Source organism: Bemisia tabaci, chromosome 4, assembly GCF_918797505.1.
Source record: "Bemisia tabaci chromosome 4, PGI_BMITA_v3".
NCBI lineage: Eukaryota > Metazoa > Arthropoda > Insecta > Hemiptera > Aleyrodidae > Bemisia > Bemisia tabaci.
Genome location: NC_092796.1, coordinates 48292175 through 48308297, shown reverse-complemented (window position 1 = coordinate 48308297; position 16123 = coordinate 48292175). Strand labels below are relative to the sequence as shown.

The 16123-nt window shown below is 39.5% G+C and overlaps 1 protein-coding gene across 1 annotated transcript in view; it reads right to left on the bottom strand.

The window, feature by feature from the left end:
* The window catches only part of LOC109043782 (inactive pancreatic lipase-related protein 1), a 30686-nt gene extending 15485 nt beyond the window's left edge, over window positions 1-15201 (bottom strand). Inside the window, exons 1-2 of the mRNA XM_019061093.2 lie at window positions 14907-15201; window positions 2860-3033 (exon numbers count right to left, since the gene is read on the bottom strand). Of these exons, the coding sequence (XP_018916638.1) occupies window positions 2860-2950 (91 nt within the window). The 5' untranslated portion in view covers window positions 2951-3033; window positions 14907-15201. The remainder of the gene's footprint in view (window positions 1-2859; window positions 3034-14906) is intronic.
* Window positions 15202-16123: the final 922 nt, after the last annotated feature.

Genomic DNA, 16123 nt, shown 5'->3' with positions numbered 1-16123 from the left:
ACTCTAGTCTAGTGGTTCATTAGCGCTTTTCTTTGTATGACTCAATGTTCATGCAAATTGCATCGAGCGATTTGGCAACCTTGATCACCCGATTGCATCATTTGGCAACTGTCAGCGCGGATGTGTCCTGCCATCTTGGGCTGATTAACGCTAATTACTCGTGTGGACGCGGCGTCATTTCGTCTCTTTATTCTTATTCGCAAACTCGTTTTTGAATCAGGAAGCGAAGTGACGGGCCCGCTTGACGCCGCTGCCAAAATAATCAAATGGACGGAACTATGTGCATTAAGACGTGAGCTCTGTTATGCACGTATTCTTATGGGTCTCAGGGCTCATGTCTTAATGCACGTAGTTCCATTTGGTAGAAATATGTCCAAATGTTATTCGTATGCTCCGAACGGAGCTGTTGAAGTGTATCGTCAAAAAAAGAGAGGAAGGGGGCAGAAAAGAAGAGGAAGTAGAAAAAAATAAGAGTTTAATTTTACGATTTTTTTAGCTAATGTTACACAATCGATTATTGACAAATTTGAAATGATTTCAAATCCAGAGGCGGATCTAGCAGTTTGGCAACACCGAATTTCCTCCATTAAAACCTATGCTGAATAATCGATGCTTGTCGGAGCACGTGGCCCCTCCAAGAATCGATACATTTTTAGAGGTTTAAATGGAGAAAAGACAATGTTGCTAATTTGCTGCATCCGCCAATGTTGAAATCGTCAATGCCAAAGGTAGGAGAGATGAGTTCGGCCCTCTTTTTTAACTTTTCTCCCGAATCTGAGCGACACCTCATTGACAGCATACAGCAGAGCATTGACGGCTCACGCTTCGCGTCATAGCGCCTTCAATTTTTCAGATGCAGCACGGACGTCCAACAAGTACGAATAGTTGTATCTCTGCGCCGTCGTAAACGCGCATCCTTTCCCTCCCTCTATTTCCATATTGTGTTTGTTCCTGTTTGTCTTATTCGTAATGGTGCTTCGAATACTACGTGAGTAACACAGCCAAAGGTATGAGAGATGAGTTCGGCCCTCTTTTTTAACTTTTCTCCCGAGCCTGAGCGACACCTTTATTGACAGCATATAGCAGAGCATTGAGAGCTCACGCCTCGCGTCATCGCGCCTTCAATTTTTCAACTGCAGCACGGACGTCCATCAAGTACGAATAGTTGTATCTCTGTGCCGTCCTTAACGCTCACCCTTTCCCTCGCTTTATTTCCATATTGTGTTTGTTTGCGTTTGTCTTATTCGTTATATGGTGCTTCAAACTAGTAGCATAGAGGAGAGCATGTGAGTTCACGACTCACGTCATCGCGTCTTACATTTTCCATATGCAATGTGGACATCTATCTTGCGAGAATAGTTGTATCGCGTTTACACTTTTGATGCCTCTTATTTTTTAATTTCGAGTTAAATACAGGTAATTTTGCCCAAGATGTGCTGTGGTATGTCCAAATCAATAGTAATTTTGACAAGGAAAAATTTGTTTAAAGGTCTCTCAAGGTGTCTATAAAGGATGCGTAAATCTAAAAATCGAATCGACCATTTCTTGTAAGGGAGTGACACATAGCGAATGAAGGAGGGGGATGATAAAGCGCCTGTATGTCAAAAAAATGGTGAAAAGCTCACCGAAAAGTGTTTACGCTTCAGAAAGTAGTGCTTGGACCTCTGTTCACCACTATCATGCGTAAAGGCACCTTCCTTTACTCCTAACTCTCTCTTCTTCCATTCATTTAAGAAATTTTCCGCATATATTCTCGGTCGTAATTTTTTTTCTCTCCTTATTTTGCTATCTGCCAGAGAGCGAATTTTCGGCGCTCCAAGGGGGCTAATCTGCCAATGGCAGAATGGCCTCATATCCAGTCCGACCCTGTTACAATCCATCTTGCGGCTTTACGACTATTTGGCCATGTAAGAGTTTCTATTGTTCAGGATTAAAATAATTGCAGGTCACAGGGGAGCGAATAAAGCGTTAAAAAGTCCTTTCCTCTCATCTGCGAGTGTTTCAGGTAAACGTGACATTAACGGTGCTGCCATCATTGGACTACAGGAGAGCTCGTGTTGCCTAGACTAAAAATTGGAGGCGAACTGACACGGTGTTAGAGTCACCTCTCCACATTTAGTAAAAGGATATTTGTTGTGTGTTCTGAATAAGTCCAACATTTACGGTGATACCAACATTCGACCACGTGTGAGCTCGTGTTGCCTACATCGAATATTGTAGGCGAGGTGTCAATGCGTTCGAATCACCTCTCCACGTTCTATGGAAGGATCTATTTTGCGTATTCTGAATAATCGTGATATTCAAGGTGATATCACTAATCAACCACAACTGACCACACCGAATACTGTAGGCGAACTGCCAATGTGTAGAACTCACCTCTCCACGTTCGGTAAACGGATATTTTTTGCGTGTCTCGAATAAGCGTGACGTCTACGGACGTGAGATACGACTATGCGGTCACGTAAAAACTCTTGATGCCTTGTTACCCACACCGAAAATTGAAAGTTAGGTGACAATGCAGTAATATGATATTTTACTGTTTATTTTGAAAGAGCCTGATATTTTATAGTGATATTATCATTTGGTGTAAAGTTGAAGCGCTTATTGCAATGCGCAATCAAACAATTGGGGATATCCCGTTGCATAATATATGGACAACCTCGAGAAAGAATGGAGCAAAAATTGTATGACGTGACGATTTTTATAATTTGCCAACGTCCATAAAAATGTATTAAAAATAATCAGAATCTAGAAGCAGGCTGTCTCATTTAGATTCGATATCTATAATCGACTTAAACGGTGAAAGAAGTGTTTTCAACCTGTGAAAATGGCCCGTAATGTATGACTGAAAGAATTTACCTGCAACGAGCCACACAGAGATAAGCGCTACGAGTACAAGAGATGACCTTTGACGAATTTTGAAATCATGCTTGCAGTTATGAGAGAACATCTCTTCATCATTATAAAATGTTGGTCACTCCTTTTTTCAGCTGAAGAAATTCATTCAAGATTCATGCAGGGTTTCGTTTAAATCTGCGACAAAGACACAAATACAAATTGATGAGTTATTGGACTATTTCATTCCTACCTATAGGTTTCATTCAAAGATAGGCACGGGTTCTTTTCTTCTAAATATTACCACGAAAAAAGAAAAGAGGGACAAGAAAAGAAAAATGTCATGAAATAAAATTGAAGACCATCAAGATTATGAGCTCTTCATTATTCATTAAATAAAATTACTAGGATATTATACCAGCACAGTTAATAATACGGTATCATCATGATTGCTTATCGCTTCAAAGTTTGAAAATAAACGTATTCTTGCAGTCCTTTATATCTGCATAAAAGCTGCATCAAATTTCATAAATCGATTTGACATTCATTATCCTGAGCAATTAGAGGTCATCAATGTATCCCGAGTTAAAAAACGCTCTCGTATAATGGCACACTTGGATCAATAATGACTATACTTAAATCTTGGTTCATTAAGAATAAGAACATTCCAGGAGTTTTACTGTTGGTATTCTTACATTGCTAAAATTCTTCTGATTGCTCGTAATCAAGAGTTATGCAGTGGCTTGGCGTGAGTTGCGATGTATCGATTATCATGCCATTTAAACCCATGGTAAATAATCGATTATTAAGGTGCTCGCTGAGAACACCCTGTTTATCGATCCTTTTCCATGGGTTTAAATGGCATAACAATCTATATACCGCAATTCACGCCACGCCACTGGTGTTACGCACATAATGTACTTTCCTATCATTGCTTTCATGTGGATGAATGCTGTATGAACATCTTGGCGTTACCACATTTCTACCAATAAAATACGAGTGGCGTAGAAAACATGAAATTTTTCTGTAAGTTTGTCAAATATTTTACCAGCAAAATAATCCTACGTGCCTGAGAATTTCCAGAAGAAATATTCATAACTTTTCGCAGATATTAGAGAGATATCGAGACAAATTTGGCAAGATTCAAATGATTATGCGGCATCCTACATAAAAAAGTAATTGCGTGCTGACTCAAACAATTACGTGATGAGAATATTTGAGAAATAACATTTTCTAAAACAATCTTTTGATACTTTCCTACCATGAAAGATGAGTTTTGTGACATAGGTTAGAGCTTTTGATTTTGAATGTTTCGTATTTTTAAATTTCGCACGGCCTCTCTTAATAGAGATAAAGATTGACTGCTTTAGTGATTCTACTGACTTCAATTGCAGCTCTAAAGCTGATGTAATTTTTCAAACACGTAAGATGCTGTAGCTTTCATACTAAGACTTTTGATTGATTCGCAAGTCACAATGAGTCACAAGCTGATAGGAGGTAACCTTGTTGCCAAGTTTATCCATCCACGTTGTACCTCTAAACTAATTTGGGGAAAAATTATATAAAAAGCAGTCATATTTAAATATTTGATTGATAAAACCAGCAGAATTGAAAAATTTTAGAGGATGAAATCTGTCAATTTTTACGACATTACATTTTTCTAAATTCAATGACTAAACTTTTCCTCCAAAACTTTGATTTCTTCGGGTTATTACCAAAAGAAAAAAAAGAAGAAAATAAAGAAGAAAAAAAACACAGTTCTTCGGAGCAAAGCTAGTATTTGATTTCCGATGATTTTCCATTTGATTTCACTTCTTTTCTTGATGAAGTATGAAGTCGATTATTAAAAAGTCGAGTAACACTATATCGACGGTGAAACTACCAAACCAAGTATCTCGTTTGCGGTGTTTAAAAATCTACGCTCACATTTTATTTTATTGAAGTAGACCAAATCAATACCATTCCTTGAAATTTTCACGGAATTTTCTCCGCACAAAGAGGAAAAATCACAGAAATTTTCAAGACTGGATGTTAAATAGTTTTTCATTTAAAAAATAAAGTATGACAGGAAGTCTGCGACGTTGCAAACCGAGAGTACGTGGTTTGGTAGTTTCACCGTCGATATGTAGAAAGTATGAAACTCCCACGAACTTGGACACATTTTCATCACGTGGGGGATTAAATCAAAGCAGAGATGAATGACCAATAAATCGAATAATGGCATCAAAAGGCGTATCAGCAATTTGACATCGAAGCGAAAGCATTCTCGAGCTTAACGGCCTTCGTCTGACCGGCCGAGGGGCTCAGAGCCGAGTGACCAAAGCTCTGCCCATGCCGGCCTCTCCGACATTCAGATCCACACTCGCAATCAAAATTCTTTGACACCCTTTCATCGATCGCTGTCAATTCAGGTGACAAATAATCATATCACGCATCGCATTTTGCAAAAAGTTCAAGGCGAGGATTTGCAATGCGGTGGATTGTCGGTAACTCACGTGGTTTTCCAAAACCGTTTTGGATGTATTTTTGGTTTGGTTTTTTTTTCCAACCGATGAGTTGGTCCATGAATATTGAACATGTTATGTGGTATATTCAGAGGATGGAGTATCAAGGTGACGGACCATAAGTTTGGGTAAAATATGGAATGTCTGTTGGTCTCACTTTCTATCCGCGTATTGAGATTCGAGTGCTTTTCAACTTCAAACCTGTTCCTCTAAAAATCAATTTTTTCATGTTTTTGCACACCATCATGCTAATCAAATTAATCGAATTAAACGAGGGTTAGGATGTCACACTAAAAAAATCCATCATCAACATAAATACTGAAAAAATTAAATGAATCAAAAATATAAAAAATTAATGTAGACTGAAATTAATCAATTTTATCTAAATTAACGCTGAGAACATTGGAAATATCCTTTAAAATAAAAAATTGGTTGACGCACGCCCATTGTCAACACAGTAGAGGCCTGGATACACGCTCAAAGTTTCATCAATTTCCGATCGAATGGTGACTGGTGCGCAGCATCTACCGTCAATTTTTAGCAGCCTGCAAAAATGTGATGGTAGATGATGGAACTGTGGGTCTCATCTGTCATTTGATTTCCACACAACCGTGCTTATTTCACGCTTATTTCAATCAACACTCTGTTTTAATTAGTTTTAGATAACTCTCGACCGTCGTTTTGTTATCATTTTGATCGGAAATGGACCACTAGACAAGGTACGAATTTCAGCATTCTGATACATATTTCCTCTGAAACTGTTGTAGTGCGAGATTTGACTCACGTAGAGCTTTGAGTTTCTTGTGAGCGGGCAGTTCGAATTCCTCGTAACTAATGTGAAATAAAAATGTTAATATCTCCGTTAGGAGTTAGTTTCAGTAATTTTCGTTGCGCGAATCGTGTTTTATGTGAAATTTTGGTTAAGAAACATGTATCAGAATATTTAAATTTGTACCATGTCTAGTGGTCCATTGACGGAAAAGCGCGTATCCAGGCCTTAGGAGGATACCCCTGACAATTTGGTCACTTCAAAAACTTGAATGTTGCATACGAACAGAAGTTAAGTCCTCGTAATGGAAGCTTTTTCCTCACGTGACAACGCCGCGGCCGTTTGGAAGCGGTGACTGGTGAGCCGTTTGTCGGTGACGTGACGTGGGGAGGATACGGCACGGGAGTGCGTTCCGTTGCGATGCAGAAGCGGTCGTCGATGCCACCGCAGGGGAGGAGGGGGAGGGGGGCAGGAGGGGGGCGCAGCCGGCGGATGGGGGACGTCTTGCGGAAACGTCTACGGCACGGCACACACACTGCGAGACGTCGCGCCGCCGCCGCACAGTGGATCGAGTCATCAGGAGACGTCGGACACAATTTGGAAACTTTAAACGCTTATAACTCCGTTCATACAAAAATTTGAGGTTCTACAAGTGGTTCCATTGGTTTTCCCGTGCAATTTTCTTCTGAAAGCACACCTTAAAATTTGAAATGTGACGGAATAAACATCGAAAGTTGCAGTTTTAGTAAAAAAAAATCATGTCCGACCTTTCTAATTGACCTGATCCACTTTGCGCCGGGCCGCATGATGTCATTCGGCATCCGACTCTCACACTGCCGTGCTAAGGAAGAACGCCGTATGAATATTCGGGAGTTGCCAAATTTCTTCGATAAAATGTTTATTTTTGAGGCAAGTTATGAAGATTTTTCCTCGAGATTTTCAGGAACTTGAGGTAAAATTGCGAGCAAAATTATATGAAAAATTGGAGGAAAAATATTCACATGTTTACCAGGAAATTCGTGTTTTATCAAAGGATATTTGGCAACGCCTGAAGGTTCATACGGCGTTTTTCCTCAGCTTGGCAGCGCAACCGCAGCGCAGCCCCCACGTCCGCGGGCGTAATTACGTACGAAATGACGAGAGCATTAAAGTCGCGAAATTAATTGACAGCTCATACATTTACTCAAAATTCGACGAACTAAAGCGAGAAAAGTCGATCAGTAACGGCAATTTTGAGAGGAAATCTTTCGTGGGACGGTTCAGGGCCCGTGCTCTAGAATACTCGTTTCCTCATTTTTCCTCGGTGACTTAAACGCAAGGTCAAGACGGACTTCTACTGTTCTTGCGGACTCGGGAATTAGATTAGGCTTAGAAAAAGGACATGAGGGGGTTTTTTCAATCAAAATTGGTCCTCAAGACTGTTCCATGCATAAACAATAATCAAACTCCCCAGTTTGATAACCCTCTACACGGAGAAAAAACCTCGAGCGGCGGACCCGAAGTTTAGGTCATATGGATTTCTGAAGTTTTTGGATTGAGCATCTGAACACTTTAGGTCTAGCTGTCGAGGTTCAGATCACACGTCTGAAACTTCAGTTTTTACATCTGAAGTATTTCAGATGTGAGAACCGAAGTTTTTCGGATGTGAGAACCGAACTTTTTCGGATGTGAAAACCGAAATACTTCAGATGTAAGAACTGAAGTTTCAGATGTGTGACCCAAACCTCAGCAGCTGGACCTAAAGTGTTCAGATGCTCAATCCGAAAACTTCAGAGATCCATATGACCTAAACTTCGGGTCCCACGCACGAAGTTTTTTTCTCCATGTAGTTTGGTCGGGGGGCGTACCAGGAGGTACACCCCCCCCCCCAACCGCTTTGTGGTCCAAACCTCCCAAGCCCTCACGCCTCTAGCATTATGCGATACTCTTATAAATTAATGAGGTGAAAACAAGCAGCAACTGAAATGCAAAATGTTTAGAGTGGCGGATGACTCAATAGTATGAATTCTCGTTACGCCTTCTAACAAACCTGGAGCATTATTTCAGAAACAAATTCGCTCTAGTTTGTGCATCTATTAATAACATCCATTCGTATTTCTTAAAATGACTGGACATTGCACAGAGTTTCTCGTTTTTTTTATTATTTTTGTTTTTTTACTTCTTTAGAACACTTTCCAAATATTCTGCATTAATATGCCTGATGATGTTATCTCATGAGCAAAAATATAGGTGTTAGAGAAAATGTAGAAATGCAGGGAAGGGGGTATATGCTTTCCTATCCTAGTTGTACCATCGATAAGTATTTCATCAACATATTCTTGGGTCATGCGCCGCCCTAAACATTTGGTATTTCAGTTGCTTCTTGCTTTTTACGTCATTAATGATATCTTACTCTATAATGTAAATCATAGTTTATCGCGAAGGGCTTCAGGGGTTTGGACCGCGAAGCGGTCAAGAGGCGTACTCCGTACTCCGTTTGACTATAATTTTCACAGAATAGCCTCGTGGACACATTTATATTGAGAAAAAAAAACCTCTCATGTACCTTTTCCAGAGCCTGGTTTAATTTTCTAACAGTAGTTGTCCGTCTTAAACTTGCGTTTAAGTCGCCGAGAAAAACCGCGGAATTGAGTAAGTGGACCAAAGCACGGTCCCGGGTCCCTTGCGAGTTTGCAGTACAGGTTCTCCTCCGCATTTAAACTCATATAAATATAGATTCGAGGCAACCTCTCTCGGCGTTAAAGATCGATTGTTTTACATGTATCATGCAAACAGTTGCGAGAGATGGCCACTGCTAGAATCCTGTGGTTGTAATTTGTATGAATCAAAATGATGACGCATTGGAAATCTAGTGTGATTTTTTAATTAAAAATCCTTATTTGTTTGAGTATTGCACAGAGTGTGTTGATGGTGTTGAGTAGAATCAGCCTAAATTTACTTACGTTGCCAAATTTATTTCTCTAATTCTATTTTTAACCGCAAACTAAGGAACATTGTGTACGGAAAAACGGATCTGCATGGGAAAAAAATTATCTTAGGTGTCTGCCTCCTAAATTTTCCTGGCTAGAGCTAAAATGCGAGAAAAAATGCAGCTGTAGGACTCAGAGAATTATAGACGAAGCCTTTCTTTTGTCTCCGATACAAACGGTTTTTTTTTTTCTTTCCTAGGTACCTGAAAACTTTTCGTATATTCCTAGCTCCAGATCCTTCACTCGATTAATAGCACCTTCGGATGCAACTTAAGATAAATTACACGAGAGATAAGGCAACGTGTCACATAGTTGCTCTAACTTTGTTAGGAGCTGTCCCAACCATGTTGTTAGTATGATTGATATCCTGCCTCAATTACAAAGAAATGTCGCTTTTACTACGAGTTCGACAGAAAGGTACCAATCACGCAGACATGTTTGTGATAGCATTCAGTTTTATGGAAATCTCAGTGGCAGTTGTGTTGCTTTTAATTCCCGGCAGAATGTTGGCTCCGATCTGCTGAACTTATTCCAATTATAATCTCCACACGACGCGACGCACAAGCTGGCAACAGCCGTCTTGTTCAACGTCTCTCGGACGAATAGCGACAAGTTTTAGGTCATGCAGCTTCTTATACACGTAATTAATACTTCGGCTACTGATTAATGACTTGTTTCTGGGTTATATTTACTAATTAGATGACATATGAAACGTTAAAGTGCTGATTTTTTACAACGCCCTTGTCAACCTTTATTATAGCCACGATGAGGATAGAGCCCTTTCGCCACCTGCATACGGCAAGGACTGAAGAGCATTATGCAGAAACTCCATATTATCCCTTCCATTTTAAGGATGGTCCTTTACTATCGCAGTTCGGATACCCCGAACTTTTTTTCAGTGATCTATTAATTATTTGCCACCAGTTTTTTTTAAAGACTTTGAGGGATTTGTATGATATTCTCTTCTTCCTGAACAACCTTTCTTCAGTACTTTCCTTTTCTCCCAAATTATTCAGGAAAACCTTAACATCTCCTAGAGAGAGCTCTAAAATGAGGACAAGTTCATTTTAACGGGGGTTAAATTTTTGAGTCGTAAATTTCGTAAGTGGTAATTTTGATATTCCCACACTTAAAGTATTCCCATATTCATTCCTATTTACGTACATAAAAGCCGCTTTTATAGCGCAGCCTCGCGCTCTGCGACACCCAATCGCCATTGCCCCCTATCCTTCCAGAGATCATCAGCAATTGGCACCTTCTGATCTCTTCCTCCACCCCTTGTCGCCAACCTTTCACAGGACGTCCACGCCGTCGCCTTCCGGGAGGAACCTAATCGAAGACCTGCTTGGGCAAGCAGGGCTTGGCAAGGCATTGGCTTTTTTTGAGCTTGGGAATGGAATTCAGAGAAAACCAGTGGCACCATCGTGTTTCTTGTAATCTTTTACATAAGAATCAACAGTCAAATCGCAAATTCCTCACACATGCAACATCTCCATTCTCCGAGTTTTGTTTTTTATCGAAGGGAAAATGGCAACGTCTAAAGGCCAATACGGTGTTCTTCCTTAGTGCAGCAGAAACGGATCAGCACACGGCATGCGGCACTCTGCTCAAATCTGCAAAATGGCGTCGCGAACTGATTAATTAGAGCAAATTATGTTTGACCTCAGGAAACTGACTCTGGGGCGTCCGCGCGAATCGCTCTTAATTTCTGCTCGCCCCAGTTGCGTAACCGAGTGTCGAGTGAAATGCGGGAAGTGCACAGTGCATAATAAAAAACGCCGCGCCATCGTCCTCAACGCCCGGCGCCGGCCTCTTCCTCGCCCGCTTTTCGCTTTCTACCTCCTCAAATCACCCACCACCGTCCCCGATTTCCTCAAATCGCTCCACCCCTCAAAAGAAGAGGTTCCCGTCGAGAATACCGACGGTGTAAGTCGGCAATCACATAAGTCGTTTGCGGTGTCTGAAAATCTAGGCCTCTATGTTATTTTTTTAAACACTGGAAAAAAAAAAAACACATTGGATCTAGAGTCCAGACTCTTAAAAACATCGACAAGAAAGAATACTCTTGATTCAATCTGATTTTAGCTTAAATCAAGAACCAAGCCTCTTAATTTGAGCGGATTTCCTTTTGATTTAAGCAAAACTCTGATTGAATCAAGAGTACTTTTTCTTGTTAATGTTTACAAAAGTCTGGACTCTAGATCCAATGTGTTTTTTTTCCCAGTGAAGGAGGATAAATTGACATCATTCCTTGAAGTTTATGCAGAACTTTCTTCGCTCAGAGAAGAAAAATCACGACAAATTTAAAGAATTGCCGTTGAGTAGTTTTCCGTTTAAAAAATGAAGTATGACAGGAAGTCTGCGACGTCGCAAACCGAGTTATGTGATTGCCGACTTACACTGTCGATATCCTTTCGCAAGATCTTACTGGGCTTGCCTTTTTCACTGAGACAAGGGACAATTTTGATAGAGTCATGCAAAAGGACCCTTGCGGTGCAGTATGAGCCAAGGGAGATCACTGGAAAAATAGTTTGAAAATGATATCTCAATTTAAGTACATGTTCCCTTTGATTTAAAGGATATTTTTAGGCTCAAAGGTTTTTTTCTCAATTAAAGGGAATTCTTATTTTACAGAAAAAATTTTGAGTAAGTTTAAAAATATTTCATTCGAATGAGGCCCCCCCCCCCCCCCCTCTTCAAAGAAATAGAATTTCATAATTGAATTTTTTTTAATGAATAAAATCGTTAGGTATTCGAATAATAAAACCTCAGGGATGTTTCCTTTGATTATAATAGTTGTTCTTAAAAAAGGTCATTAAACAGAAATAGTTTGCTTAGTTGAAAAAAATTTTCTAACAATTTCTTTTCAAAGGTGACTGTTCCAAAATTTACTAGGCGCAAAGGGGGCCCTAATATTTCGAAAACTGACCTCCTTAAATCATTTGAATGATTAATCATGACTTTGGGCAGGACGCCGATGAAATTTGCCGGTGCTGTTGCCAGCGTGAGAAACGATTAATTTCCAATGCGTATGAAATAATTGGTTAGGAAAATTGTGGCTTGTAATATTGACCAAATTTTCTTTAAAGTATTAGGCAGTATGTACTTATGACAACCAAGAACCTATATTTTTTAATCTTAAATTGGTTCTTACATGTACTCGGCAATTTGATTTTTTCGCCTCAAATCTCGGTCTCACCTCTCCAAAATGTCGGTGCTTGTGTCGGAAAAAAGTGCCCCACGCTCCCCGTATCAATTAAAGTGTCAAGTTCCCTCATAATCGGAGGGCTGCCTCCGTGAAAAATCACTTTAAAAAGTTTTTAAACCAATCCTCCCATTTCTCCAAAAAAAGAGATGAGATTGAAAAAATGTTGAGACGTTTCATGGCAACAATGAAAGACGTCTAAGATGAGGCCCGCTACTGAAACTTGATGCCATCGTCTGGCTCCAAGTTCGTAAGAGAATACGTGACCTGTTGTTCGAGTTCAAGTTGGTGAATTGCACAATGGCTCTTAATACTGAAGAAGATGAAATACTTGCTTAATATGTTCTACAAGTAACTCAACAATCAGTTTAGCCGCAGCCAATCGTGAGATATCAATTGACGTTTGTGTCATCGCTTGATATATTACACTCAATTTTCCTAAATTACAGGAGCAAAATTATGTCGTTTGTCGTTGGTGCGGAAAGTGTAAAGGCGTCCTGTGTGTTTTCTTTACAATTTCAAATATTTGTCAGGAATTGTTGCTACTTTTTTTTTTTTTTTTTTTTTTTTTTTTTTTTTTTATTTTTTTTTATCTTCATCCAAATGGAGACATTTGCTTATATGCAGCTGCAAATGAAGTTTTCTAATAAAAAGTTTCCAGAAAAAATGCAAGACCTTTCCCGAGAACTACTGTTGTATCAAGAGAAATTTAGCATCGTCCTGTACGGCTCTTCCTTTAACACAACAGTGCAGATGGCTGAGGCGTCTCGGATGCAAGCGCGTCACATTCGTGGCGGGCAAAGATGCGGCGCCTTCAACTTTTGTACATAGGCAACCCAGATAGTCGTAAACCACGAATAGTTGCATCCGAACATTAACATTAAGAAAGTCTATGCACCCTCATTGATTGGTGTGTCAATAATGAAACTATAGAAAGAAGTAAGTTGGTTTGCGGCTTTGCATATTTTCTGGCATATCTCGCAATTTTCCTTTTTCTTTCCGTTTTTTTTTTCTCTTTTTTGGTTTTCTTTTTCTTGGTTTGTTTTTGCATATTTTGTCTTTTCTTAATATTTTTCTTGTTTTTGTTTGTTTCTTCCTGTTTTAATTATTATTTTCTATATCTTCATTTTGTTCTACCTCTCTTTCTTTCTTTTTAGTTTTCTTCTTGTAGATTTTCTAGCTATTTTTCATTATTTTATATTTATTTTTTCCTTTTCTTCCGTATCGGTTTTCTTCTTCTCTTTTTGCTTCTCTCTTTGATGAAGGATCAATTATTGCTGCCCAGCGGAGTTTTATGAACTGAATTTTGTCCATTGGAGAATATTTCCCCATGGAGAGTTAACTTTGCAGCTTGCAACTGAACTTGAGCTTCCAAAATTTCTGAGACTCTAGATACTTTAAGTGTCACGATAACATTTTGATGCAAGGAGAATTTTTTTTTCACTACTGGCGATCCTATTTATCTCTGGAAATTAGTTTCGGTTACTCTCTTTAATAATGTAGTGTTTCAGAAATGTTGAGAGATCTCAGCTTTTCCATTTTTTAACCGGCCTTTTCATTGCGAGAACATGTATAAAAGAAAAATATTTTATTATAAACTTTTCTGAAGATTGACCTTTTTTAATATTTTAATAAATTCATTTTTCAAGCGACAGCGGTTGTGTGTTCGGAAAGTTTCGACATTCTAATATTTTTAACCTTATTGGTCATTCAATTATTCTAAGTTGAAACGGGTCCTGAACAGTCGATGACAGCATATTTGTTTAACTTCACAATTTTGCTGAAAATTTAGTGTATTTAACACCTATCACACAATCTGACGACGGTTTAAGCCTTTGCGAATAACCTAGTCCATCCGAGAGTCCTTGATGAGACAAAAATTAAACGAAGCATTTAAACACTTCGACTGAGTCAAGTCTAGTATGAAAGATGGCCGTCACAGAATATTGAGCTGTGCATTTAATCCGAACGTGTTATCTACATGCATTCCCAAATCAGTAAATTGATTCATAGACGAAAGGGTTAAAATGTATTGACTGTGAAGGATCGAAGACTATAAGAAACCGTCCATGAATGACATTGAGCAATTTTTATGATTTTTTTAATCCTCTTCCTTCTTCCTAGATACCTTCCAAGCAACTTTGGACCCCCCCCCCCCCCATGCTGAGCGCCGGCCCGTCGGCATGGTAACTGCCGTCAGTAATTTTGGTAATGGAAACGATGGCGAGAAAAATAATTTAAGAGACTTCAAAAAAGGCGATTAGATCCTATGTAGATGGTCCAAGAATTTGCCAAGAATGATGTCCAAGATGCGCCTTGTTTTACACTCATTTTTCTCTTTTTCTCGGATCCCGGCCACCACCATGTAGGGCTCAGGTTTTCATCGGGTTTTTTTTTTAAATTTTTATTGTATATCCGACTGAAAATGACTCAGTTTTGGGTCGAAACGTCTCGATTTTTATTAATTGTGTATTTCAGCCTTGTTTCCCGTTTCCCCCCCTTGTTTTTCCACTGTTATCATTGTCTCGGGCTGTTCTTAAAAATTTGTATCGATGGTCCAAGAGGTGCCATTAATAAATAAAATAATCTTAGAAGAACATTTGTAAATTAAAATTAATATTTACCTGCAATAAGCTGATTTCAGGTGACCTAATGAAAACGCACAAAAACCACTAAACGCAGTAACACTGATAAATGAGAAAAAAAAAATCCGTAACTTTTGGTAAGCGTGCCGATTGGCGGGTAGCGGTCGCTATGGTAACTGCGGTCGGTAACTAAGGTAACGGAGGCGGTGGCAAGCGGCCAGGCCAGGGCAGAGCATGAGGCTGCACTGTCGACGAAGAGACGAAGACACCAGGCCGGCGACGCGACGATGGGCCGCGACCATGGACACGCTGACTGGTGCTGGTGTTGGTGCTGGTGGTGGTGACCGAGAAAGTGACTCTCACTGCTCTGTTGACTTTACAGTCGGAGAGCGGCTCCCTGCACGCACGTCTCGGCGTCGGCTCTTCTTACACGGACGTCGTGACGCCGCGCCGCACCGCTCAGTTTCAGCGTCATTCGGAGGGTATTCAATGGAATTTATGACAAACGAACTTATCTGCATCGAGCACTGAAAAAAAATTCTCGGCATTTTTACCAAGGTCCGTTGGTACCTTGACCATCTCACTTTTTTTACCAATTATTGGTGATTTTACCAAGACAGACTGGTAAGCTTACCTAAAAACCGGTATTTGTACTGTTTTTTTAGGTAAGAATACCACTTTTATTGGTAATCTATTCCCGGTAACTTTGCCATTTTATCTCGGTAATTCTACCACAGTCGATAAGAAATATTGGTGTTTTTACCGGGGCCAGTAAAATTACCGAGAAAGTCAATTCAAATTCCACTTCCACACACCAATTCCACAAATGGTAATTTTACCAAGAAAAAACTGGGATCAAGTAGAACCCTCAAATCTTGGTAATTTTACCCTTTTTTTAGTAAATACACCGAGATTTTTTTTTCAGTGAGAGCTTTGAAAAAAGTCATAGGTGTAAAGGCATAAGGACCTAGGTTTATGCTGCCGCGCTAAGGAAGAAAGCCGTATGGGCCTTCAGACGTTGTAAAATTTCCATCGATGAAAACCGAATTTAAAGGAAAAATTATGAATTTTTTTCCCTGGATTTTTCAGACAGTTTCGTACGCAATTTAATCTAAAATATCTGAAAATGTCAAAGAAAAATGTGCATGAATGTCGTCATGAAAACATTTTTTACAAAGGGAAATATGGTAACTCTCAAATGTTCATACGCCGTTCTTCCTTAGCACGGCAGTATGGCATATCAATGACACATCGAT